The following is a 26,232-nucleotide window of genomic DNA, read 5'->3' on the forward strand; positions in this document are numbered from 1 at the left end:
TAAAGGAGCAGCCTGGAGCAGGGCTCAAAGCCCCTGTCTTCTACCTTTCCTTAGTTTCGTGGTTTTCCTCCCAGAACCTTAGTCTCCTCGTCTGTAAAATGGGCACGGTGTGAGGGCCCCATTTACCTCGATTTGGAGACTGGGAAGCCATCTGTCACACAGTGACTGCTTGGCAACCAGTAGCAGCCCTGGTGTTAGGGGCCACAGAGCTGGCCTTGAATGAGAAGTGTCAGCCTGCTTGCCTAGTCGCCAAAGCTTTCCCCAAAAGCCTGTGGCCTCAGGGGTTAGAACCTGCCCCGAGGCTGCTGGGGTGAGGCATGGTAGGAAGACTGGCGGCCAGACGGACATGAGCTGAACAGCCATGGGACCTTAGACAAGTCCCTGGACTGCCCAGCACCTCCACCCTCTCCTCTGGGGACAGTGGGTCTGCTCAGTGCCCTGGTCTCTGGTTGGATTGGTGAGGTGCCAGGGAGATACAGCCCACCTTCTCTCCATCTTATGCCACATGGGGGAGGTCACAGAGCACATGGGGCCCAAGGCTGCAGGCTCGCAGCTCCGAGGGGACCCCCTGGAGGAGACGGGACAGAAGCTGGCGGGGCCAAGGCAGGGTGTCCCACCTGGAGCCCTGCTGGCGAGGCGGTCCTGTGCGGGCAGCCCTTTCAGCATCAGGTGGGCATGGGAGGAATTCAGGGCTGGCCCTAGGCCCGCAGGCAAGTCGGGGGCTAGGCTGCTGGTATGGTGACTCACTGGGAGGGGAAGTTCTTATCGCCGCTCCCGGTTTCCGCACTCGGCTCCAGCAGGACCCTCTGCAGCCAAGGTGTGGAGGGCACTGCACCCCCTGCCCGCGGTGAGCCCGGCCGGTCAGGCCCAGTGAGGACGATAGGGCCGCCTCTCCCGACTGTCTGCAGGGGCCGGGCCGAAGCCACACGGGCTCACAGGCTGGGAGGGTCTTGCCCACAGGCAGCCTTCCCGGAACGCCACCACCCCAGCCACATGCCTTGCCCACCTCCTCCATGAAACCTCCCCGCCAGTCAGGGCCCTGACAGCCTGTACCCATGTGCACAGTACTTCTGGCGACACCCTTGAATCCCTCCTCTGTTCGCCCAAGAGCTCCCACAGGCCCGGGAGCCAGAGCTCCAGGCTCCAGCCTAGGTTCACCATCCGAGCCCGGCAGTACGGTCCGCCTGGCTCACGCCCTTCTCCGGTGTCCTCCATGGTTCTGTCCCCAAGGTGTGGCCGCTGTGGTGGTGAGCTCAGGAACACAGTTAAAAACAAGATGGGTGTCCCTCACCCCCAGCTCGCAGCCCCCGGGAGGCAGTAAACACAGAATCACTAATAGCCAGACAGTTCCAGGTCTGGAGGGAGAATAAAAAAAGCAAGGTGATGTCTGGGGAGGAGGGAGGGGGAGGCATCCTGGGTGGTCTACTAGGTCTGGGTGGGGGCACTGTTACGGAGGTGACCTCTGAGCTGAGATGGAGGACAGGAGGTCAGAGTGCAAAGGCCCCAGGCAGGAGCAAGGTCTGAGATGGGGGGACTCAAAGCACCCAGCACCAGGATCGGGGAGCCCAGCTGCTGCCTGTTGGTCTCGCCCTCCCAGGTGCATGGAAGGAGCCCGGGGCAGACCCATCCAGGGGAGGCGGGTGCTGTGCGCATGTGGGGCCTGGGAGTGGGGGTGGGGCATCCCACACTCCCACCTCCAACTCCTCCAATGAGGTCTGGCCCCCTGGGAGGCTGAGGGGGTGGTGGCTGCCTTTCCCAGACTCTGGCCTCAATCACTGCCGGTCCCGAAGGGCCGCCTTTGTTGTGTGTGGAGGGATGGCAGGTCTGGTTTCCTCTGGGGCGGGGAGGGGAGAGGGAGGGTTAGGCTCCACTGGGCCAGTGGCCAGGGCCCAGCCCTGCCCCCACCCCACCCCAGGCTCTGGGCACCTGCTCCTCCGTGATAGGAACAGCAGGCCAGGACGCTGGGAGCCCTCTGTCCCCCCAGGGGACAGGCCCCGGCAGGTGTCTGGACTGTGATGGAAGCAGCTGCCGGGCCTGGGGTGGGATCATTAATCCTGGGACAGCTGAGGCAGGTGCCAGCATTACCCCACTCTTCTGATGGGGACACTGAGGCTTAGCAGCTATCGTGACTTGGCCAGGTCCCAGCGCCCAGAAGCAGCAGAGCCAAAGGTCCAGGCCTTGCCTGCTGGCTGCCCACATGCCTCCACTCTGGGGCCTGTCCCACAGGCCCCTGGAACGGCTTGGTTCTGTCTCTCTGGAGCCTCTAGTCCAGATGGCTCTGGGTGGAAGCCTGGCAGAGATGTGTGGGAGACACGCCATGGGAGGCGGGAGGGGGTCTGGCTGTCTGACTGTTCCTGGCCCCCTGGGCCCCTCGCCTCCAGGTGATTCCAGCCTTCTGTTTGTAGGGAGCAAGTGAATTGCCCCTTGACTGGCCCCTTCCCCCCAGCTCCAGCGGTTCTTCCTGCCCCAGGGCCTTTTTGCGGGCAGTTCCTCTGCCCGGAGTACACCCTCCTTATAGAGTATGCCACCTCCTCAGAGAGGCCCACCTTGATTTTCCCATCTAAAGTGGGTGTCCCTGCCCTGGCCAGTGTGGCTCAGTTGTTTGAGCGTTATCCCACACACCAAAAAGTTGCTGGTTTGGTTTCCTGTCAGGGTCTGTATGGGAGACAACCGATCGATGCTCTTCTCTCTCCCATCCTGTCTAACAAAATCAATAAAGTCCGGCCAGCGTGGCTCAGTGCTTGAGCATCGACTTATGAACCAGGAGGTCACATTGATTCTCAGTCAGGACAGGTCAGGACACATGCCCAGTTGCGGGTTCGATCCCCAGTGGGGGGTGTACAGGAGGCAGCCAATCAATGATTCTCTCTCATCATTGATGTTTCTATCTTTCTCTTTCCTCCCTTCCTCTCTGAAATCAATAAAATATTTAAAAATAAAATAAATCAATAAAAATATAAAAAAAATAAATACATAGCCTGGCTGGCATGGTTCAGTGGTTGAGCATCAACCTATGAACCAGGGCACATGCCCGGGTTATAGGCTTGATCCCCGGTGTGGAGAGTGCAGGAGGCAGCCGATCAATGATTCTCTTTCATCATTGATGTTTCCAACTCTTTCTCTCTCTCCCTTCCTCTCTGAAACCAATAAAAAGATATTTAAATAAGTAAGTAAATAAATAAATAAACCAACTGGGCGTCCCTCTCCTTCCCCCTCTTGGTCTCTCCACAATGGATGTGACCACCTCTCACATGAGCTATGTCTCCTGAGTCAGGGACGCAGTAGACACAGAAAATGAGTGAATGGTGAGCGAGGGTCCCCAGGTTGGGTTATGGTGTGGGAGAGTGAGTGGAGGGGACAAGCAGTCCCAGCCCTTCTCCACCATCTGACTGCTCCGTCCCCCCAGGGCCAGTACTGTGACATCTGCACAGCCGCCAACAGCAACAAGGCGCACCCCGTGAGCAATGCCGTCGACGGCACCGAGCGCTGGTGGCAGAGCCCACCGCTGTCCCGCGGCCTGGAGTACAATGAGGTCAACGTCACCCTGGACCTGGGCCAGGTAGGGTTCCTTCTTTGTCCGTCACAGCCCCCACCTCTGCATTTCTGAGCCCAGGGTCCCCACCTGAGCACCCTCGGGCCAGCCAGGAGTCTGGGCAGATCTTCCCCGGGGGCAGGCCCAGCACAGAGGTGTAACCGCAGGCACCTCATGTGCTCTTTCCCCATCCCTGTGGTGAAAAGGCGTCCGTGGGGAGTTAGGGTGGGGGTGCTGAGGGTCCAGCATGGAGGCTAATGCTGAGCCCTGGTGTGTATTCTGAGGAATTCTTCTGCAGGGAGCCAGGCTCTGGCTTGCTGGTGTGGGAGGGGCCCCAGGAATGTGGAGGAGGCTGGTGGAAGTGGACATTCCTGGGATACCTGTGCTGCAAAGGCCCGGGGTCAGGTGTGCCTGCTCCGGGCCCTGTGCAAGCAGGAGGGTGGGGCCCGGCATTTTCCAGAGACAAGAGTCCCCCTTGGTGGGCCCTGCTGGGTCAGACTAGGGTCCAGGGTGTGTCCTGGTACTGTGTTACTTTGCCCAGAGGCCTGGCCTTGACATCCTGGCCTGTGAAGTGGGCCAGCGATCCCGTCGCCTCCTGGGATGGGGTGGGGGCGGGTAGATGAGGCCAGGCCTGCCTGGAGTTGGGGTGACAAGGTTGATCTTGCCAGACCGCACCCCGCGAGGTGGGGAAGGAGTCAGGTCTAGACGCTAGAGTCCAGGCCGCGAGACCCGGTGCGCCTGCCTGTTGCCGAGCCTCCTCCTGCTGCGGGCGACCCTGAGGGTCCGAGGAAGGTGGTGAAGTGTCTCACCTGAGCTCACTGGACGGGCAGACCCCACGGGCAGGTTTGGGGGACAGTGTCAGGCACCTCCCTGGAGGTCTACAGGCCTGGCCCAGTGGTTGAGTAGGCAGTGAGAGGAGTGGGTTTCAGTTCTAACCGGTGGCCTGAAATTTTGGGGGCTCTGGATTGGCTCCGATGTCCTGGGGAGGCGGGGAAAGAGGCTGGGTGGGAACTAGGGAGAAGGCTGCCCCTCACGGGCTCCTGCAGGCAGGTCCCAGGGCTGGTGCTGGTACCTGGCCCAGGTCTGGCTGGGGCTTTCATGGGGTTTCCAGCACGTCTGTGCTCTACTGTCCCTGGGAGCCTGGGAGGGACCTCAGAACCCTGTGTGACCTGGGCCCCCTGCTCTGGTACTGCAGGTCGGTCAGAGGGAACTTGTGCTGAGCTGGTGGGTTCTTGCTGCTCCTCCTGCTCCTCTTCCCCTCCCTCTGGGACAGGCCTGGCCAGGCTGGGGGAGGGGCGAGGGCCCTAGCTGGGGGTGCCATGGCCCAGTCTCCATGGCAACCCCAGAGCGGCCTCAGAGCAGGTGGGCACAGTGCCCGCAGCCGAGGTGCAGTGTGGGGCTGAGGAGGAGCTCGCGGGGTCCCTGCCCCTCTTGGCTCTGTGCCGCCTGAGCCGCTGTGAACCTGGCTGGAGATGTGGTGGCAGGCAGCTCATTTGCTCAGTAGACTGGTCCTGGGCCAGGGATAGGGTTCACCGTGGGCACCTCCTGCCTCTCCAAGCCTCAGTTTCCCTGACTGTAAAATGACCCGCAGGAGAAAGGGGCCATTTCTGGGCCTGTGGGGAGGTGGACCCACCCATCTACCTGCCACGGTTCCCTCCCCTCCCTCTCCTTCCTCTCTCCATCTCCTGAGCCCTCTTTCCCATCTGCCCCCCACACACCCGGTCCCTGCCTGCCCGAGAGCCCACCAAGCCCCTGTCTTGGTCTGGCCGAGGGGCTGCCAGCCTTGGTCGGGATGGGGCAGGGGCCAGGGCCTGCTCACCGTGTGCGTTGGAGTTGGGTGGGACGATGGACCCAGCTCCCTCCAGGGTGAGAGGGTGGAATTCCGGGGGAACGGGAAACGGGCTCATTGCCCTCCTCCCTGAGCACGAGCAGTGACTGGCTCTTTGGGGCGCCACTTGCTGGGGTTGGGGACGGAGACTAGGTCCTGCCCTCAGCACCCAGTCTGGGGCAGAGGAGCCCACGTAGGGCAGGAAGTGAGGGCTCTGGGGGCCGAAGCACTGGGGAGGCATCTGGAGGTGCAGGCGGCCCTCCTAGGCCCTCACAGTGACCCTGGGGTCTGTGCCTCCAAGTCCACCCAGATCTGGTGTCAGGAGCACCTGTGCCTACAGTCAGATGGAGGAGGTGCCCAGGGCAGAACCCTCCAAGCACGTTCCCTGGTGCAGATGAGAGACAGGCTGGGCGGGAGGGGCTAAGCTAACCAAGCCCAGGGGTCCCAACCCCCAACTGGGGTTCTCCCACTTTGGGTAATCCTTGGAGGCGAGGGTCCGGGTGGGGCTGGGGCTTCCTTCAGGAAGTGGGGCTGAGTGGGCAGCAGGGCTGGGCACTCCGGTGGCAGGCTGCCAGCTGCCTTTGTTCTGGGATCTGGAGCGGATGCCCTGGAAAGGGGGTGGGGTGGCCAGCATGGGCATCAGGAGGCCTTCCTGCCTCTGGAAGACTGAGAAGGGCCGTGGCTGTTTCACAGCTCCTCCTCTGCCTGGTGGGTCTCCCGGAGCTGGCGGGGGCAGCAAGCCTGCCCTCCTTCAATGGCTGTTGCATCTGTTCTGAGCTTTCCCCTGGCGGGGGATGTGGGACCCTCTTCCTTCCCATTGCCGACGGGGCAGCAGGTCCCAGGAGCCAGCTCCTGGCTGGGAGGGTATGCAGGGGCTCGGGCCTCGGGACCTTGCCCCGCTCCCTGCATGGATCTCTGCCAGGGACCCTCAGGCCCGAGACAACCATTAGTGCCAGCCTCCAGGTGGGGCCAGGAAGGCTCCGAGGCTGGTGCCAGCGGTGCTGTGTCCCGAGTCCCAGCGGTGTGACCTACCGAGGGTCCTCCCGGGGCCACAGGTTCTGCTTATCTCCTGTCTCTCCTGTGGGACCTCCTGTTGCCTTGGGCTCTCCCTTTGCTGCACCCAGTGCGGGGTGGGTGCTGTTTCCGACCTCCTGGGCTCAGGCCACATGGCAAGGCAGGTCCTGGCCCAAGTGCTCTGCCCCTACCAGGGGTTCTGCCATGGGGTCTCAAGCCTCTGCCCAGTAGTTTTAAGGACCTGGGCAGGTGAGTTGAGGCCCATGGAGTGTCCTCCTCCCTCTCCAGACATCTCCCTGGTGGCCCTTACTGTGGCTGCAGCCCACGTTCCCCAGATCCAGGTGAGGAGCGCTGGAGCCCGATGCTGAAGGGCCAGGTGGAGGGGCCCAGCAGGGTGAAGGTACAGAGGGATGGCACCAGCCTTGGGGTCTAGGCGGGTGGTTGGCTGTGAGGCCAGAAGTGTGGGTTGGGGGCTAAAAATGCCAGGTGAGGGGTCTGTGTCCTCCCTGGGGGACAGGACATCAGATGGGTTTGCTGAGGAGCAGAGCTCCGGTGAGCTGCCCTGGGCACCTGGGCATACTGAGCACCCGTGTGGAGAGACCAAGACCTCATCTGGTCTCCGTGCCTCAGTTTCCTCCTCTGTACATGGGGGCGGTGAGGGCACCTGGGCACCTGGTTTAGGGCCTTTGTACCTGAGCGAGGGCCCTCTGCACACAGCTCCTTTGGCTGGACCCCATTTCCAGGCACCACGCCCGCAGGCAGGTTGGCTCGGGGTGCCCTGTGCAGGCCGCCTGGTCCCCGCATGCCCGCTGGCCTGGCTCCCCAGAAGGGCCAGCGGGGTTATTCGAGGGGAGTGGCAGGAAGTTCAGCCGAGGCTGGCCAGGCTCTGGTTACTGAGCCCAGCAGCCAGGACAGGTGTGGGGCCTGGACTGGACACAACCCCTTGAGCTGGGCTCCCTGGGGTGGGCCATGGGGAGGTCCTGGGTGGCCAGGCAGAGGCACCTCCTGTTCCAGCACAGGCGTCTCCTTGTGAGAATCGATGAAACCCTCCCTCTGCTTGGCCTTTTGCTGACACAGCCCTTCATCCCTGGCCTGGTGCTTCCTGCCCCTCAGCAGCCACACAGCCAGCCTGGCTGCTCGCCTCTGCTCACTTGGGTGCACACAGATGTCCCCGCCCCTCACACTAGACGCCCCCCCCCACCCCACCCCAAAGGCTCCTGTTTTCCATCTGTTGTTGTTTTTTTATTATTGATTTTTAGAGAGAGAGAGAGGAAGGGAGAGGGATAGAGAGATAGAAACAGCAATGAGAGGAACATCATTAATCAGCTGCCTCCTACACGCCCCCACTGGGCATCGAGCCTGCAACCCGGGCATGTGCCCTGACCCGGAATCGAACCAGGGATTTCTTGATTCCTGAGTCAACACAACTGCTGAGCCACACCAGCTGGGCTCCCATCTTTGTTTTTTTGTTTGTTTGGTTTTATTGTTTTGTGTGTGTGGTTTTTAAAAATATATATTTTATTGATTTTTTTACAGAGAGGAAGGAAGAGGGATAGAGAATTAGAAACATCGATGAGAGAGAAACATTGATCAGCTGCCTCCTGCACACCCCTTACTGGAATCGAACCTGGGACCCTTGCTGATGCTCTATCCACTGAGCCAAACCGGTTAGGGCTGGTTGGTTTTATTGTTGTTGTTAATCCTCACCCGAGGATATTTTTCCATTGATTTTTAGAGAGAATGGAAGAGAGAGGGAAAGACAGAGAGAAACATCGATGTGAGACAAACACACCGATTGGTTGCCTCCTGCACGAGCCCCGGCCAGGGCCAGGGCCTGGGAGGAGCCTGCAACCAAGGCACCTGCCCCTGACCAGAATCGAACCTGGGACCCTTTGGTCCGCAGGCTGACGCTCTATCCGGCTAAGGCCCATCTGTTTTTAAACAAACCCCACAACGTTGACCTCCAGCAGCGCCGCTCACCAGAGACTAAACTGTTTGGGTTTGAGGTCCCCTTGGGATAAACTCCACTTCCTGTGGCTGGGGCTGACCACCTGGCCTGACCTGGGCCTCTGCAGGGAGGAGGGGACGGGGGCAGGGAGCACACTGAGGTTCTGGCCCACGCGGGCATTGACGCTCCACTCTAGCTGGTGAGCTCCTGAGGACCCGGCAGGGCCCTTCACCCACCCCGCCCCTGGAGTCCCCACCGGCTCTGCGCTCCTGTTTGTTGGGCACCCGTCCGCAGAGTCAGGCCCCTGGGCCGCTGCCTGTCCCTCTGCATTTCCATGTTTTACTGTTCCATTCCCCGCTCTCCTGGAGCTGGTCCTCCCTGACCTGGTGTGGACGGCTGTTCTTTACCCCGGTGGGGGCCTGCATAGACTCACCTGCCCTGCCCTGCCCTGCCCTGCCCTGGCCCCTGCAGGCCGGGCCAGCCCCTGCTGTGGCGTTCATCTTTATCAAGGTTTCCAGAGGGGTCTCTGCTGAGAGGGTGGGCACACTGGGGAGAGGGCAGACTGAAGGGCTAGGCCCGGTGCTTTCAGCAGACAGGGGTGGGGGCACAGAAGCCGGCCCAGCACCTGGGCAGGGAATCCAGGAGGTCTGGGTGCCCCACTGTTCACTCCAGGGGAATGGCCTGGGAGCTAGCCCGGACGCTCGGTCTAGGAGGGGCTTCCTGCCTCCACCCGGCCACAGCCTGGGACCCTGGCCCAGCCCCAGGAATCAGCCCTGCTTCCGGCAGGGCCAGGGCTGAGTCAGGACTGCCCAGTGATTCACGCAGCCTGCCTGGTGGGTGGGGGCTGGGCCCTCTGCTCCTGGCCAGCCTGGCTCTTCCTAGCTCTGAGATGGGCCAGGGCAGAGATGGGGTGTGCTTGCAATCCAGGGGTTCCAGCCACCACCCTGCCCTTGGGGACAGAGGTGCCTGAGCCCAGGAGGCTGCTGGCCAGCCTCTGCACCCTCCAGGTTTCATTCCTCTCTAGTGCCAAATCCCAGCCCCGGCCACCCAGCGAGCAGTCTCCTCCCCACCGGGCCTCTGCACTGCGGAGCGGAGCGCGGCACCCGGCGCAGTGTCTGGACAGGTGCTGCTGCTTTTGCTTGTCTGCCTCAGGGACAGGTGCATCTTCTGTGCAGGCCTCTGGCAGCCATCACACCAGCCTCCGGCCCTTTTGTTTCTTTCCACTGCTCCTGTGCCCAGGAGGGGATGTGGCTACTCGGGGTCACTTGGCCATTAGTGCCTGAGCCCACCTGAACCTCCTGCTCTGGCCTGGCCCCCATCAGGCTTTGGTCACGGGGGGAGGGGGGGCAGAAGCCCTCCTGGGGGGCCCTCTGTGGTCAGGCCGGGAATGGGGGCCAGGGTGTAGTGACCGAGAGGCCGTCCGGCTGCTGTCCTGGAGACGTGCCTGCCCCAAAATAGCCAGATTGTTAAAAATAACTCAGGAGGCTTTTGTTTGGCTTTTGCTTAAAAGACGTTCTTTCCTTCTGCAAAGAACTCTGCAGCGGGAAAGGTCAGCCTGCGCTGGCAGCAGAGCCGGCGGGCGGTGGGGGCAGGGCAGCGGGCGCGGCAGCCAGGCTCTCCCGGGTCGTGCCCAGTGTGGCCTTGGGAGCGGCACCAGGTCGGGGACAGATGGAGAGAGAGCACTGGGCTCATGCCTTTCCTCCCCTCCAGCCTGGGCCCGGGCCTCTTGTGTGACAGACAGATGGCCAGGTGGACAGCCGCAGGGGCGGGGTCTTTCTCTAAGCACGTCCCAGCATGACGGGCGTGGGGGGCAGTTCCCATGACGCCCGGTCCTGCCTCATCAGTGTCTTCAAATCAATATTTGTGCAAGTGCCCTCAGCTGGGAAAAATGCAGCTGCCGCCGATGGGGGGGCAGAGCTGGCCAGTGGCGGCTGCAGCCTGGTGGCCTCACTCAGGGAAAGGCGGGGGTGGGCCCCATGGCTGCGGGGAGCCTTCAGTCTCCTGGGGGCCTTGGGTGACTCACACACAGCCAGGTCCCCCGGGGCTCCCTGGAATGCTGAGGGTTGGCCAAGGTGCTGGCTGGGTACAGGGTCTGTCCCCCGGGGCGCACCCTCCCCCACCCAGCAGGGAGGGAAGATGACCTCAGAGCCTGGACATGGGTGAATAGGCTCTCCCTGCCCCCGCCCAGGAAGGTCCCTGGCTTGACGGGGGGCCGTCCCTGAGACAAGGCCTTCCGGGAGCGCCACCTCAGCACAGGCGTGGCTCTGGGCGGGACCCTGCTCCCGCTGGCATTCTTAGCAGCCTGTGCCTTCTAAGGGCTGGGCCTTGAGGGGTCACCGTCCCTGCATGGGGTCACCATGGCGGCCTTGGGCAGCCCTGGAGGGGACCCCTGCTCTGCCTCAACTGGTCCCGGGTGGATTCAGACCAGTGGACGCCCAAAGGGGACCTGCTCCTCTGGGCTGGGCAGGGCCCTCGGAGGGTTACGGACGGTGACCTGGAGCATGACATCACCCTAGGGGTCTGTGGACAGTTCAGAGCCCACAGGGGGTGCCCCTGTGAGCAGCCCTGGTGTGGGGGGCGGGGGGTGGGCACTCACTACGTGTGGCATGTTTACCAGCATGTCTGACCTCCCACTCCTGAGCGCAGACTGGGGGTGCTTGTGTCCCCCCACTACCCTGTACGGATCTCCTTGGAGCCCACACTCCACACACAGAGTTCAGCATGTACAATGGCTGTCAGCTTTGCTGTTCCCTTGGCATTGGGGCCGAGGGGAGGGGCTTGTCCTCAGAGCTGCCTGGGAACCACCGTCCTTCCCTGTGGGAGACGAGCCTGGGGTGGGCGCTCCCAGGGGGCTGTGGGGGCAGAGGTGTGAGGGTGAGCCTGTCACGCACCCACCTCGGGGCCTGGGTGGCCCCGCCTCGCCATCGAGGCCTCGGGCTGAGCAGGTGCTTTTGAGCCCTTGACGCTCCCAGGGGTCCCAGGGGTCCCAGGGACCTTTCCTGGGGGCTGGGGGCTGGGGTCCAGGGTTCCAGGTGCCGATGTGATGTGGGTCTCCACCGTGTGCATCATCCCGGGGAGCAGGATGAGGGGTGTCTTTGGCAGTGAGAACCAACTCCCATGTTCCAGGCTGTCTTCCTCCCTGGGACCTGTCACAACAGAGGCGTTGGGTCTAGCTGCGCCTGCCCCCCCCCCGGGGGGGGTGCTTCAGTGCCTGGGGGCTGTCAGAGAGTGAAGGGGCGGGTTCGGATTGGTTGTGAGAGTGATGGGATCTGACCAGGTGAGACTAGGACAGGCGCCTGTCCCCAGGAGGGGGTGTCACCTGCCAGCTGCACGATGAGGCCAGGCATGATGGGGGCAGGCCGCCCTGCCTGGCCACTGCCCGTCGGAGCTGTGTGACGGGTGTGGGGGGAGGGTGAGCTCCTGTCTTCTCCTTGCCCAGCCCCTCCGTAGGGTCTGTAGATAGGATGCCCCCCAAGTCTTAGCCTCAGAGCCCTAGGACCAGTGTGGCTGTTGGGCTCCCGGGGCTGGGATGGGGAGGCAGGCAGGTCTGGGCCCTGGACCAATGTACCCCCAGATCCAGGTGGGGAGCCCTTAGGAATGGCAGTGTCCCTGGTGTAGGCCTCAGCGGCCACGGGCGGTCATCCAGCCCAGGGGCTACTCCGTGAGCGGCTGACCCTCTCCCCTGGGAGTGGCTGGCCCCCTCCCCTGGGTGTGGCTGGCCCTCACAGGAAAACGCACAGATGTCCACTGTGGGAGAAGGGAGCCCACGCCCATCCCTCCCCACCAGCCCTCCAGGCAAGAGGAGGGCCTCGGGCATCACCCCCTTCCCCCGCAGGTGTTCCATGTGGCCTACGTGCTCATCAAGTTTGCCAACTCCCCACGGCCGGACCTCTGGGTGCTGGAGCGCTCTGTGGACTTCGGCCACACCTACCAGCCTTGGCAGTTCTTCGCCTGTGAGTCTCTCGGAGCCCAGGGCTGGCAGGCGCGTCCCGGGTGGCGTTACTGCCCGCTCTGTCACACCCAGCTTCTGTTGGGTCAAGACTGTGGGGGGCGCACCCCAAAGGCAGGTGGGGCTAAGTAGCTCCCTTTCCTGACGTGGGACCAGTTCCACTTCACAGACCAGGCCACGAAACTCTGGGGAGCTCAGGCACACAGGGCAAGGCCGCTTACCTGGCCCTGCACCCTCACCTCCCCCCCCCACCCCGATTCCGCAGCCTCCAGGAGGGACTGCCTGGAGCGATTCGGGGTGCCGAGGCTGGAACGCATCACGCAGGACGACGATGTCATCTGCAGCACAGAGTACTCCCGGATCGTGCCCCTGGAGAACGGCGAGGTGGGCCAGGCGGAAAAAAAACGGCAGTCAGGTGCCGGCCTGACTCCATCCTGTCTGCAGGTTGTGGTGTCCCTGGTGAACGGGCGTCCGGGGGCCATGAACTTCTCCTACTCGCCATTGCTGCGTGACTTCACCAAAGCCACCAACATCCGCCTGCGCTTCCTGCGCACGAACACACTGCTGGGCCACCTCATGGGCAAGGCCCTGCGGGACCCCACCGTCACCCGCCGGGTGAGCACGCCGGCCGGGCGGGCCACGTGGGGGGTCCAGGTCACATGGGGGGGTCTGGGCCATGTGGGGGGGTCTAGACCACATGCGGGGGTCTGGGTCACATGGGCGGGTCTGGGCCATGTGGGGGGTCTAGACCACATGCGGGGGGCCAGGTCACATGGGCGGGTCTGGGCCATGTGGAGTCCTGGTGGGTGGGCCGGGCTGGTGTGGGGGCCACGACACTCACAGCCAGGTGTGCAGTATTATTACAGCATCAAGGACATCAGCATTGGCGGGCGCTGCGTCTGCCACGGCCACGCGGATGTGTGTGACCCCGTAGACCCTGCAGACCCCTTCAGGTGAGACCTTCCGCTCCCTGCCACCCCGGGGGAGGAGGCCTGGTTCTACTGCCCACCGTGTCCCTGGCCCCTGTGAGCTGCACTGGCCGCCACGCCGTGGCGTCTTTCCCATGTGCACAGCGAGGCGGAGGGGCAGTGCCCTAGGCCCTGCTGCCAGTGAAGGTGAAGTTCTTGTCCAGACCCTGAGCCCAGGGCCTGACGGACGGCAGTCGCCGAGGGAGGCGTCAGCCTGCGGCTGCACATTCCTGTCCTCTGCCAACCCCACAAACACACTCCCTGCCGCCCCCAACCCTGACCTTCACCTCCCACCACAGGCAGGGCCCAAGGCCCTGGACGGGGAGCTGAGGGTGCCGAGCCCCCACAGGCGCCCCGCACAGTGCAGGCAGCAGCCTTGGCCTGAGTCAGCCAGTAAGGCAGGGCCCAGGGGTCTGCATCTTTAACAAGCGGCCAGTAGGTGTGTGCCCTGTACCTTCCTTGCCTCAAAATCACGCAGCCCCCACACCACGCTCTTGGATTTGGGGTCTTCTCTGTACCTTCTGCTGGGGTTTTATTGCTTTGTCTGTACCCCAATTTATAGGGAGACAAGTGAAGCCCAGACAGCATAGAGGCAAACCCCAAACCAGTCCTTTGCAGCCAATGGGTCTAAAGAGGGAGGGGCAGGCAGGCCCTGGGGGCCCACCTGCTGTCCACGCTCCATGCCACCCGGGCGCATGTTCCTGCCTGCCGCTCTCAGGCACAGTCGTTGCTCTGAGAAACTTGGTGCCAAGTAAGAACTTATGAGGCCTGGGAGGGGCGCACACTAGGCTGCCAAATTGGTCTCGGAAGAGAGGCAGGTCTGCCCTTGCCCACTGGGCGGCACCGGCACCCACCTGACTCACCGGCACTGCACGTGGGCGTGGACGAGCTCAGCTCCCCGGCGGGGCACAGGGCTGCACAGCATCCCCAGGCCCAGGCACCAGCACCCAGCACACACCAGTGTCTCCGCTCCCCGTCCCTAGACCCGGAAGGTCGTGGAGGTTGCTGCCAGTGTCTGGCTGCTCTGGCTGCTATAACAAAACACCACAGATCATGCTTCACTTCTCACAGTTTTGGGGGCTGCTGGGGGCCACTTCCCGGGTCCCAGAGGTGTCCTCTCACTGCATCCGCACATGGTGGGCAGAAGGGCAGGGGACTCTCCGGGTGCTTTTATAAGGACACTAATCCCTTGAATGAAGGCTCCACCCTCATGACCTGACCCCCCCATAGACCCCAGGCCGTCTGGGCGTCGGGTTTCACATGTGAACTGGGGGACACGTCAGTCTGTGGCCGCTGGTGAGTCTTTCCCGGTTCTGTGTGTCGGCACCTACACGGCTGTGTGCCCTCACTCTTGGGTGAAGCTTCAGCTGACTATGAAATTCCGGCTGCAGGTCATGTCTCTCAACGCTTCGTGGTCTCTCGGCATCTCCGGATGCTTGGGAGCGTCCCCCATCCTGCGCGTGTTGCCTGGGCATCTTCTGGAAGTTTCTGTGTCTTGGTGCTCTGCTGGTCCACTCTGGTGTTAAGGGGTGGACATGTTTTCTCTGCCTTGGGACTCATGCTTTTTTTTTTTAATTGTGGTTTTTGTTTATTTTTTTATTTTTTGGTAGAGAGAGGAAGGGAGAGAGAGAGAAACATCGATCGGCTGCCTCCCGCACATGCCCCAACTGGGGATCAAACCTACAACCTGGGTGTGTGCCTTGACCAGGAATCAAACCTGCCGCCTTTCGGTGCACAGGACGATGCTCCCACCAATCGAGCCACTCGGCCAGGCCAGGACGCAGGCCTTTTGACACCCTTGGCTGTCAGCTCTCTGCCTGCTGGGCTCCTCACCTGCCCCTTTTCTCCTTCTGGAATTCGGTTATGGTTTCCTTCGGTCTCGGGACGTCTGGACCCTCACCTGTCTCCAAGCTGCCTTCTTCCGCTCAGCCTCCTCGCTGCGTCTGACCTGCTGCGCAGCCCACCCATTGAGTCTTAAATGCAGTCATTTTGCTTTTTGTTTATAGGAATTCTGACTGGTTCTTTAGTCACACCCATCTATTTTTCTTTTTAATTTAATTTTCCCACCTATTTTTCATGAATTTTAGCTGCCTTAGGTGACAGTCTTTAAGCGTCCTTGTTTTACGGTGTCTGCCCATTGCTCCGTGAAGGTTTTGGGTCAGCCCTGTGTCTGCTGCGGTGGCGGCCCTGCTCCTCTGTGACTCCCGCGTGCCCTGGATCGGGAAGAAGCCTCCAGAGTGGCTTTGTGAGGGCTTTTGCCAAACACGCTGGGTATCACCAACCTGGCACAACTCTACGCGAATTCCTTAGCTTAGGGGTGCCCTGCCCATGTCGATCATTGGAAAGTCTAACAGCAGCTGCAGCCTGTGGCTGCCTCCCTGCGGCAGATTGTGCCCCTCTCCCACGCAGGCCCTCCCGGGGCCCCTGGACGCCGAGGGACACCAGTGCTGACGCCCAAGGCCCTGCGGACCCTCATGGGGACAGGGTTAGGGTGGGAGGATTGGAGCTCTGGGTCATGCACAGCGCTGGCCCAGGACCCAGAAACACACAGCTCAAATGGGGCCCACTCTGGCCCCACCTTGGTGGACATATGGCCTAGGCTGGGTGGGGCTTTGGCAGGAGGTGGCCGCAACCTCCGTTCCCAGCTGTGGCCAGCTGTCCCCTGCCACTGAGCCAACAGGAGCTGCTCTCTAGGACAGCAGGCAGGGTTCCAGCCCTCCCACGGGTGTCCGACCCCAGCTGGAAGGGGGAGCTGTGCTTGGCCACCTGCCTCTGGGGAGTGCCCTGGACTCACGGGCTTCTGACTGAGCTCAGGGCTGCCTGCTGAGCAAGACCTGGGCTTCAGGGCCTGGGCTGGTGGGGATGGCATAGCTCCAGGACCCAGTGCTCCAGGCGGACCACTCGGCACCCCGCGCACAGCTCACCCACCCGCACAGCCCCTGCGCCTCTGCTTCCTCCTGCCTCTTCCTCTGCGGGGTCTGAGCCTGCTGTGCCATGTGTCCCACAGGCTGAAGTGCGCCTGCCAGCACAACACGTGTGGGGGCTCCTGTGAGCGCTGCTGCCCCGGCTTCAACCAGCAGCAGTGGAAGCCGGCCACACCTGAGAGTGCCAACGAGTGTCAGTGTGAGTGCCCCCCACGTGCACACATGCTTCTGCACAAGCTCATACATGCACATGTCTCATGCACACTTACACACTGGCAGCGCTCACTCCTGCTCACATACACACGCAGTGCTCGTGGACACACTCACACAGGTGCTTACACATACACGCATGAGCACACGCATGTTCGCACATACATGTACAGTACACACATGGACACATGTGCTCACCCGCTCATGTGCGGACACTCACATGCATGTTCACAGCTGTACTCACACAAGCTTACACACTGACAGTGCATATGCACATGTGTGTGGTTGGCCACATCTGAGGTTGTCTGTGGTTTGTGGGATGTAGCCTGGGGGTCCTGCTGACAGCTGGGTGCCTGCCCTTCCCTCCAGCCTGCAACTGCCACGGCCACGCGGACGACTGCTACTACGACCCTGAGGTGGACAGGCACAATGCCAGCCAGAACCAGGACAGCGTCTACCAAGGCGGGGGCGTGTGCATCGCCTGCCAGGTGGGCGGGGCTCCGAGGAGAGGAGACACTCGCGGGGTGGGTGGGGCCGAGGTGCTGCTCGACGGGACACCCTGGACTCAGTGGCCCTCCTCTACCCCCAGCATCACACCACCGGCATCAACTGTGAACGCTGCCTGCCCGGCTTCTACCGCGACCCCGACCAGCCCCTGGACTCGCCCCACACCTGCCGTCGTGAGTGGGGTCAACCTGGCTGGGGTGTCCTGGGGACGGGTGGCTGGGAGCAGGGCATCCCAGGGTCCCCGGCCCCCTGCCCCCGCTGCCTCCCGGGGCCCTCCCACCGCTCCGGGCGGCCCGGCCACAGCTCTCCTCCCGCTGCCCAGATTGAGGAGAGACTGCCCGTCCTGGGCCCGAGTCCTGGGCTTGGGTCTCATGACTCCCGGCCCCCACCCAGGTTGCAACTGCGAGTCAAACTTCACGGACGGGACGTGTGAGGACCTGACCGGCCGCTGCTTCTGCCGGCCCAACTTCGCGGGGGAGCGGTGCGAGGCGTGTGCTGCGGGCTTCACGGGCTTCCCACACTGCTACTGTGAGGGTGCTGGCCGGGGGCGGGCCTGGGGAACCCTCTGGTCCTGCCTCCTCCCTCCATGTGCTGAGCCGACCTGGCTGACATGCGTGTCTCCTCCCCAGCTGTGTCCTCCCCCCGCAACTCCTCCGTGGCACAGGTGCAGCAGGCCGGACAGATTGTGAGTAAGTGTCCCTGAGGTCCCCGCTCCGCCGGGGTGCCCCTGGAGCAGGGGCAGGAGGGCCACATGGAGGCCCGCAGAGAGGTGGGATAGTCACTTCAGTCACATTGATTTGGGTTCTTTTCATTTTATGCGAACAATACATATTCATGCTAGAAAACCGTCAAAAATCTAAGTAAGCTTACCGTCGAAGGAGACATTTCCCCGCGTCGCAGCCCCGCCAACAACCCCGCTTCGTGCCGCCGGGACCTCTGGACATGCACACTGGCATTCACTCACACGGATGTGTGCTCTGCCTACTGTTTCAGAATTGTGTTTCCCACCCACCGCCCCCCTGCAGACATGTCGCTTCTCGTCCTGTGTCACACAGAACGATGTAGCGTTTCTTCAGCCAACACGCAATCGCTGGGGTTTCAGGCTCTTTCCAATCGTCTTTTTAAAATAATGTTCCGATAAACATCCTTGCGGCTCAAGCTTCCCATACTCCTCAGTTCTTCTGTAGGAAGGTTTCCCAGAGAGGGTCTGCCCGGCCCGGCAGGCACACGTGGGGCACTCGGGCTGGGGCGCCAGCTGGTTCTCAGGTGAAACGATCCGCCAGCGTCAGGCGTTGGCACGCGCGTTAATCAAGTCACTGCTTTGGGACACAGAAAGGTTTATATTGACAGCCTGGTCCTCACCCACGGGCGACACTCCTCCTCGTGAGCGTCTCTGGAATGGGGACCTGTCTTTGGTTGAGGGCACGCCACAGTCTCATCTGCAGGCACCGTCCTTTCATGGCCTCGGCGGTTGTAAGGCTGCGGGGTCGCTGGGGCCAGACAGCTTTCCCAGTTAGTGTTTTCATTTTCTTTGGATAAATAACCCGACGTGGAATCACTGGGTCAAATGGGAGTTCCATTTTTAATTGTTTGAGGAACCTCCACACTGTTCTCCACAGTGGCTGCGCCGTCTGCATTCCCTCCAGCAGTGCACGAGGGCTCCCTTTCCTCCGCATCCTCGCCAGCACTTGTCGTTTGTTGATGTGTTGATAATAGCCATCCTGGCAGGTGTGAGGTGGTACCTCACTGTGGTTTTGATGTGCATCTCTCTAGTGATTAGCGATGTGGAGCGTGTTTTCATATGTCTCTTGGCCTCTGTATGTCCTCTTTGGAGTAGTGTCTCTTCAGGTCCTTGCCCATTGGATTATTTGGCTGTGGGTTTTTTAATCTTCACCCGAGGATATTTTTCATTGATATTTTTGTTGTTGTTGTTAGAGAGAGAGAGAGAAATCCTGGCCAGGGCTGTTTGGGTTTTTTATTTTTATATTGAATTGTATGAGGTTTTTTTTAATACATATTTTTATTGATTTCAGAGAGAAAGGGAGAGGGAGAGATTGAAACATCAATGATGAGAGAGAATCATCGATCGGCATGCCCCCTACTGGGATTGAGTCCACAGCCAAGCATGTGCCCTTGACCGGAATCAAACCTGGAGCCCTTCAGTCCACAGGCTAACGCTCTATCACTGAGCCAAACCGGCCAGGGCTATGAATTTTTAATATATCTTGGATATTAGCCCCTTATCAAATGTAGCGTTTGCAAATATCTTCTTCAATTCAGTAGGTTCCCACCCAAGCATATTTCACTTTTAACCTGTGAATTATATGACGAATTCTATTGACATGGACCCGCCATGAACATAAGGCTTCCTTAGTGAGGCCGGTTGAAAGGCTTCTTGCTAGTTTGTGCTATCTTGCTTTGGTGTGTAAGTCGCCTTGTAAAATACTTGGAAAGGGCTCACAGGTAGGTACCCTTGACTGGGAATCAAACCCGTGACTCTTGACTGTCTGTTTTTATTCTTTCTTTCTTTTTGTCTCTTCCTTCATTTGCCCTAACAGAAGTGCATTGAATTTATTGCTGTTTTCAAAGGACAGCCCACGGTTATAGCACAGGATTGCTTGGGCTTTTCTCTGACTCGTGTGGGGCAGAGGTCTTGCTTCCTTATATAGAAATTTTGGAACTAAAATCTCTAATTCCTTCTCTACCCTTTCTTGTGGTTTATTATTGTTTTTGATAGCTTCTTGAATTATTTCTTTACAGGAAAACGTCTAAAATGTCTTTTTGAATGTTGTAACTGGGGGTGCTGTTGTCATCCAGTGGGTGGAGGGAGGCTAGGGGTGTACAAAATATCATACAATGCCCAGGCAGCGTGGCTCAGTGGTTGAGCGTTGACCTATGAACCAGGAGTTCACGGTTCGATTCCCAGTCAGGGCACATGCCTGGGTTGCAGCTTCGATCCCCAGAGTCGGGTGTGCAGGAGGCAGCCAGTCAATGATTCTCTCTCATCATTGATGTTTCTAGTTCTCTCTCCTTCTCCCTTCCTCTCTGATATCAATAAAAATATATTTAAAAGAAAATAAGAAGAATACATCTTTTTTTTAAAAAAAAAAGCATACAGTGCATAGGACGGCCCCACCCCTCTGATAGTTGTCCAGCCCAGAATGTCAGTGGTACTGAGGTTGAGAAACCTGGGCTAAAGCTATCAATTTGCCTCAGAGTATAACTTTGGCTAGGTGTATCCCACAAGGTTGATTGTTGTGTTCTCACTATTGCTTTTTTCTACGTACTCGGTCATTTCAGTTTTTATTTGCTTTTGACCAGAGTTCTTAGAAGCATGTTTGTCATTCTTGGTGGTTTGATTTTCTTTCTGCCCTTTTTTTTAAAAAAGATATCTCTTTATTGAGTTCAGAGAGGAAGCGGAAGGGAGAGGGAGATAGAAACATCAACAATGGAAGAGACTCATCAATCGGCTGCCTCCCACACACACCCCACACTGGGGATCAAGCCCGCAACCCCAGCATGTGCCCCAACCAAACAAACCATGACCTCCTGGTTTGTAGATTGACATTCAACCACTGAGCCACACTGGCCAGGCCTCTGCCCTTTTTTTGTTGGTTCAGTCCTCGTTTTACTACGTCATAGTCAGATTCAGTAGCCTGACAATATCTGCTTTTTGTGTTTGAAATTTAATATTTTGTTTTTTACCCTTTTGGGTTGTTCCATGGACATGTGGCAGGAACACGTGTTCTCTGTTGGATACAGATCTCTGTGTGCACCTGTTCCTGCACGCGTGTTAATTATGCTATTAAATCCACTCTGTCCGAGCGTGGTTTTTGCCATTCTGAGAACAGCCTATTCGGTCTGTCTCTATAGGAGTCTGGCTTTGCCGAACTCTTGAAATGTTGGTAGTTTATGTAGCTTCCTGCACCTGAAGGCATGTTTATTCTGCTCTCAGAGGCCTGGGTTTGCTGCCTCTGGGGTGAGGAGGCACAAGTCCGTTTTCTCAGCACACACCCTTTGTCCCATCAATGCTCGTGGCCTTGGATTTGCGCCCCTCACCTCCACGCTCCCCGCTCTGCGCCTGCGCTGAGCGCTCTGCGTCATCGGCGTTGTTTCCTGTTGAGTCGTTCGAGGTGCGTCCGTTCAGGAGGACGGACCGGCTTGTCCTTTTGGAGCCAACCTAACGCCTTAGGGTTTTGTCTCGGACGGGAGTTGGCCTGGGACAGGGGTGGTGGCGGTTCTCCTTTCTGCTTAATTTTTCCTCTCTTGCCTTTTGCTGGTCGAGCAACCAAACATGTTTTGGTTTTGGTTGGTTGGTTTGTGTTTTCTTCTCTGAGGGTTTGTAAATTCTGGTCCATGGTCACCCTTATACTTTGGACAAATATTGAGCTGTTTTTTTCTCTCAGTAACAAAATCTAAATTGTACGTATGGCCCTCTTTTTATGCACAAGTTAAGACTTTAACACATTTTTTCTCCTTTCTTCCTACCCCCGGTGTTGCTCGGTGGTTGGCCTGTACACCGAAGGGTCACGGGTTTGATTCCTGGCCAAGGGCACATACCTGGGTTGCCGGTTTGATCTCCGGCTCCAATCGGGAGGCAACCAATCTATGTGTCTACATCAATGTTTCTCTCTCTCTCTCTCTCTCTCTCTTTCTCTCTCTCTCCCTCTCCCTCTCCCTCTCCCTTTCCCTCTCTCCCCTTCCTTCATCCCTTCCACTCTCTCTAAAAAGCAATGGGAAAAATATCCTCTGGTGAGGATTAATAACAACAAAAAAGACTAGAATTTTCTCCTGGCGTGTCGTGATTCTGAGTGTAAATGTTTTGTGGTTGCGTGAACGCCCATGGTTGACTTGGTGTCTACATCACAAACGACCAAGAGTCCACGTGTGTGTAGTCGCCTCATCTCATCACTCACCACTGTTTTCCCTGGAACGTCGACTTTCCCTTGGGATTTTTATTGTCATTTATTTGTTTGATTTAAAATTTAAAAATATATTTTTTCAATTACAATTTTTATACAATATTATGTTAGTGTTGGATGTCCAACATAGTGGTTAGTTGTTTATACACCTTATGAAGTGATCTCCCCATAAGCCCAGTGCCACCGCCTTGGATGGGCTTTCAGTCTAGACGTGTGCAGAGTAGAATGTACGGATCTGGGCTTGTGGGGAAGGGAGGCCTCCTGCGGAGGGGCCGGTCGGCAGGGCCTCTGAGGCTTCCGTCCTGCCCCCACCCAGGCTGCGACTGCAACGCTGGGGGGACCCAGGACAACGCCTGCCAGAAGGACCCGCAGTTTGGACGCTGCCTGTGCAAACCCAACTTCCAGGGCATCTACTGCGAGCTCTGTGCCCCAGGGTTCTACGGCCAGGACTGCCACCGTGAGTCCAGCCCCGTCCCCGTCCCCGTCCCCGTCCCCGTCCCCCCTAGACCCTGACCAAGTGCGGCCTCCCCTCCCGCAGCGTGCCAGTGTTCCAGCCCCGGAGTGGTGGACGGTGACTGTGACCGTGACTCGGGCCAGTGCACATGCCGGGCAGGCTTCCAGGGGGCAATGTGTGACCGCTGCGCCCCTGGCTACTTCCACTTCCCGCTCTGCCAGTGTGAGCAAGGCCTCCCTAGTGGGCACGGTGGGCCTGGGCCTGCGGTCTTGTCTGCCCGGCTCAGCAGCCTGTGCCCCTCTCCGCCCCGCAGTGTGTGGCTGCAGCACCGCGGGGACCCTGTCCCAGGGCTGCGACGAGGCTGGCCACTGCCTGTGCCGGCCCGAGTTCGATGGCCCTCACTGTGACCGCTGTCGCCCCGGCCACCATGGCTACCCTGACTGCCGAGGTGAGCAGAGGGCCGGGACTGGGCAGAAGCCTGGAAGTGGGGTGTAGGAGGCCACGCCGGTGCCCATGGCCTGCCCTGTCTCTTGCAGCCTGCGACTGCGACCCCCAGGGGGCCCTGGACCAGCTCTGCAGTGTGGGCGGGGTGTGTCGCTGCCGCCCTGGCTACGCAGGCACCACCTGCCGGGAGTGCAGCCCTGGTTTCCACGGCTTCCCCGCCTGTGCCCGTGAGTGTCCTTGCAGGAGGCAGGGAGGGGTGCGCATCCCACCGCATGCCCGAACCCACACCCCCGTCCTTCCCCAGCCTGCCACTGCTCTGCCCACGGCTCCCTGGACACAGCCTGTGACCCCCGCAGCGGGCAGTGCAGCTGCCGGCCCCGAGTGACAGGGCTGCGGTGTGACACGTGTGTGCCCGGCACCTACAACTTCCCCTACTGTGAAGGTGAGGCTGGTGCCATGTGCAAGACAGGCTCACACATCATGTGCTGGGCGTTCATGCCACTGTCTGTGTGCTCTGTGCCCATGCGTGTGTCCATGTGGTTGTTCTTGCATGTGTTCATGTGAGGTTCGTATGCTGTGGGCGTGTATCCATGTGCCTTGTTAGTGTCCATGCACATCTCCGCATGTTTGTTCCTGGATGTGTGTTCATGTGTTGTGGTTGTGTCCATGTGTGTTCAGATGCGGTGCATGTGTCCATGTGCTGTGCATGGGTCCATGTGTGTTCACATGTGTTCATGTGCTGGATGCGCTTGGCATGTTCATAACCATGTGCTGGGGAAGGGGAAGGGCACATGCCCTTGTGGTGTGGGGACCAGAGCATGGAGGTGCACATCTTCATGCTTGTTGACACATGTGGGAGCCGAGGGGCCTGGCCAGGCCTGGGTCAGTGACTAAGGAATGACCGAGCGGGTGTCTCCACAGCTGGCTCCTGCCACCCTGCTGGCCTGGCCCCCGCCGATCGTGTCCTTCCTGAGGTGAGCCCATGTCAGCCCTTGGTGGGGCTGAGACGTTGCTTCCCTTGCTGATTGGTCACTATGGAAATCTCCAGGCTCATTTGTTCCCCTGGCTGGTCCTCTGTCCCCACTCCGGGGGATGCCAGAGATGGTGCAGGGCCAGGGCTCCAGGGCTGAGAGTTTGTGGATAGGAGGGGAGGGGCCCACTCTGACCCTCAGTCTCAACCTCTCCCAGGCACAGGCCCCATGTACATGCCGGGCACATGTGGAGGGGCCAAGCTGTGATCGCTGTAAACCTGGGTTCTGGGGCCTGAGTTCCAGCAACCCTGAGGGCTGCACCCGTGAGTCTGCCCAGAGTGGATGTTGGGGCTGGGGGAGAACCCTGGAGGGACAGGGAGGTGAGGGTTGGCCCCACAGGGTCCAGGCCCTCCTGCTCCCTCCCCCACTGTCAGGCCTGCTCTTCCCCTCCCCCAGGCTGCAACTGCGACCCCAGGGGCACACTGGGCGGAGCTGCCGAGTGCCAGCTGGTGAGTCTGAGGGCCAAGGTGCTGGGGCTCTAGAGGCAGATGCACTGGGACACCCTTCCCTGCCTAGTCCCACCTTCACCCTCCACCCGCAGGGCAATGGCCAGTGCTTCTGCAAGCCCCGCGTGTGCGGCCAGGCCTGCGCAGTGTGCAAGGACGGCTTCTTCGGGCTGGGCCAGGCCGGCTACTTCGGCTGCCGCAGTGAGTGCCCTCCTACTGGGCCCTCAGACCACGTCCTGGGGAGGGCTGAGGCCCGGGGGGGACAGATGAGTCAAGAGCCGGGTGGGGTCTGGGCACGGGGAGGCCCAGATGTCGGACTGGGTCTCACTGAGCTATGCCTGGTGCCCGGCCAGGCCCGAGCTGGGTGTGGGAGAGGCTCTGCTCTCAGGCCCCTCCCTCCAGTCCTGCACCCCCAGCAGACATCACCAGTCATTCCTGGTTCCCTTGCCCTGGGCCTGGACTCAGAGCCTCCCTTGTGCAGAGTCCCAGTTGGCTTCTCAGCCCCTGTTGCTCCTGACAAGGCGAACGGAGCCCCAGGGCCTGTCTCCTGGGCCAGGCTGTGGGAGGAGCACTGAGGCAGGTGAGGGCCCGGCAGCACCGACCTCGCCCCTCCCTCCTGTACAGGCTGCCGGTGTGATGTTGGCGGTGCGCTGGGCCAGGGCTGTGAGCCGAGAACGGGCGCCTGTCGCTGCCGCCCCAACACGCATGGCCCCACCTGCAGCGAGTGGGTACCCCATTCTGATTGTTGGGGGGCAGCAGCCTGTGGGAGGCAGCTGGTCCTCTGGGTTTGTCCCTGGGGATCCTGGGGGCTGTACCGGCCCAGAGCCCGCCCCACCCCAACAGCCTGCAGGCTGCTCTGACACCCGTGCTGTGGCCAGGCCGGCGCCGGACCACTACCTCCCTGACCTGCACCACCTGCGCCTGGAGCTGGAGGAGGCGGCCACGCCCGAGGGCCACGCCGTGCGCTTTGGCTTCAACCCCCTTGAGTTTGAGAACTTTAGCTGGAGGGGCTACGCACAAATGGCACCCATCCAGGTGGGTGTGGGCTGCCCTTGCCCCGGGCGCAGCTTACAGTGCGCAGTGGGGTGGGCAGGCCTCTGAGGCCACAGGACCCAGCTGTGAATGGCAGGAGGGTGACCCCGATTTACCATGTCCCCCCAGCCCAGGATTGTGGCCAGGCTGAACGTGACCTCCCCGGACCTCTTCTGGCTCGTATTCCGATATGTCAACCGTGGGCCCTTGAGCGTGAGCGGGCGGGTCTCTGTGCAGGAGGAGGGCAAGTTTGCCACCTGTGCCAACTGTGAGTGCATCGGGGGGGCCATTCCCACACCCCCCTCCCCTCCCCACCTTGTCCCAGACCCCTGCATCCACTCACACCTCCATCCCACCCAGCCCCAGCCCCAGCCCCGACTTGGGAGGAGAAGCCAGCCTGCCTGCTGGCCCTGCGGAGTGTGGCCTGGGGTGACCTGTCGTGGGTTGTGTCCATTCTTATTGCCCCGCCCCCTCCCCACCCCCAGGCACGGAGCAGAGCCAGCCTGTGGCCTTCCCGCCCAGCACTGAGCCCGCCTTTGTCACCGTGCCCCAGAGGGGCTTTGGGGAGCCCTTCGTGTTGAACCCTGGCACCTGGGCCCTGCTCGTGGAGGCTGAAGGGGTGCTCCTGGTGAGGCGGGGGCCGAGCAGGGTAGCGGGGGGCTGAGCAGGTGGACGGGCCGCAGCACTGACTCCCCCCTCCCACCTGCAGGACTACGTGGTTCTGCTGCCCAGCGCCTACTACGAGGCGGCCCTGCTGCAGCTGCGGGTGACCGAGGCCTGCACGTTCCGGCCGGCCGCCCAGCATTCTGGGGAGAAGTGAGGGCCGGCCTGGCGAGGGGTGGGGGCCTGACCGTCACTGTACTCAGGCCTCTGGCCCCATGCTGACCGAAGACTGTGTCGCCCACACAGCTGCCTACTCTACACCCACCTGCCCCTGGATGGCTTCCCCTCGGCTCCTGGGCTCGAGGCCCTGTGTCTGCGTGACAACAGCCTCCCCCGGCCCTGCCCCCGGGAGCAGCTCAG

At 60.5% G+C, this 26,232-nt stretch overlaps 1 protein-coding gene across 1 annotated transcript in view; it reads left to right on the forward strand.

Annotated features, from left to right (window-relative positions):
* Positions 1-3,284: 3,284 nt before the first annotated feature.
* LAMA5 (laminin, alpha 5) overlaps positions 3,285-26,232 on the forward strand; it is a 43,850-nt gene continuing 20,902 nt past the window's right edge. The window contains 26 exon segments of the mRNA XM_014532774.1: positions 3,285-3,305; positions 3,407-3,559; positions 12,158-12,275; positions 12,537-12,655; positions 12,716-12,886; positions 13,127-13,224; positions 16,247-16,362; positions 16,743-16,861; positions 16,963-17,053; positions 17,274-17,408; positions 17,510-17,569; positions 22,119-22,259; positions 22,341-22,478; positions 22,570-22,704; positions 22,793-22,927; positions 23,005-23,142; positions 23,622-23,674; positions 23,889-23,994; positions 24,128-24,180; positions 24,273-24,378; positions 24,802-24,901; positions 25,056-25,212; positions 25,339-25,477; positions 25,695-25,837; positions 25,919-26,025; positions 26,119-26,232. Coding sequence (XP_014388260.1) covers positions 3,303-3,305; positions 3,407-3,559; positions 12,158-12,275; positions 12,537-12,655; positions 12,716-12,886; positions 13,127-13,224; positions 16,247-16,362; positions 16,743-16,861; positions 16,963-17,053; positions 17,274-17,408; positions 17,510-17,569; positions 22,119-22,259; positions 22,341-22,478; positions 22,570-22,704; positions 22,793-22,927; positions 23,005-23,142; positions 23,622-23,674; positions 23,889-23,994; positions 24,128-24,180; positions 24,273-24,378; positions 24,802-24,901; positions 25,056-25,212; positions 25,339-25,477; positions 25,695-25,837; positions 25,919-26,025; positions 26,119-26,232 — 2,948 coding nt within the window. The 5' untranslated portion in view covers positions 3,285-3,302.

Source organism: Myotis brandtii, unplaced genomic scaffold, assembly GCF_000412655.1.
Source record: "Myotis brandtii unplaced genomic scaffold, ASM41265v1 scaffold915, whole genome shotgun sequence".
In the NCBI taxonomy this organism is placed as follows: Eukaryota; Metazoa; Chordata; class Mammalia; order Chiroptera; family Vespertilionidae; genus Myotis; species Myotis brandtii.